At 62.9% G+C, this 278-nt stretch overlaps 1 protein-coding gene across 1 annotated transcript in view; it reads left to right on the top strand.

Moving 5' to 3' along the window:
* The window catches only part of PIK3R6 (phosphoinositide-3-kinase, regulatory subunit 6), a 12,993-nt gene that overhangs the window by 5,470 nt on the left and 7,245 nt on the right, over nt 1–278 (top strand). The window contains exon 8 of the mRNA XM_010133890.1: nt 1–278. This exon is cut by the window's left edge and continues 1 nt beyond it. Within this exon, the coding sequence (XP_010132192.1) occupies nt 1–278 (278 nt within the window).

Genomic DNA, 278 nt, shown 5'->3' with positions numbered 1-278 from the left:
CGCTTCTCCATCCTCGCCACCGACAGCGGCATCGAACGGGACCTGCTCGTGGCTGTTGAGGATTCCTTCACCCCCTGCAGTGCTGAAACAGAGCAATCCCGGCTGCACAGGAAGGGTGGCATCAAAAAAAAGCCGTCACCTCTGGAGAGTGTGGCCTTCCTGCAGGCTGGCTGCAACGGTCCCACGGCAAAGTCCCCGGTGAAGCTGCAGAGGAGACCGGGCATCCCCCCGGATCCTGCAGCCCCGCTCCAGAGGCTGCACACTGCCCGCATTGTGCT

Source organism: Buceros rhinoceros, unplaced genomic scaffold (genome assembly GCF_000710305.1).
Source record: "Buceros rhinoceros silvestris isolate BGI_N320 unplaced genomic scaffold, ASM71030v1 scaffold31463, whole genome shotgun sequence".
NCBI classification, from domain to species: domain Eukaryota; kingdom Metazoa; phylum Chordata; class Aves; order Bucerotiformes; family Bucerotidae; genus Buceros; species Buceros rhinoceros.
The sequence above is the reverse complement of the archived record's forward strand: the minus strand, read 5'-3'. Positions and strand labels throughout refer to the sequence as shown.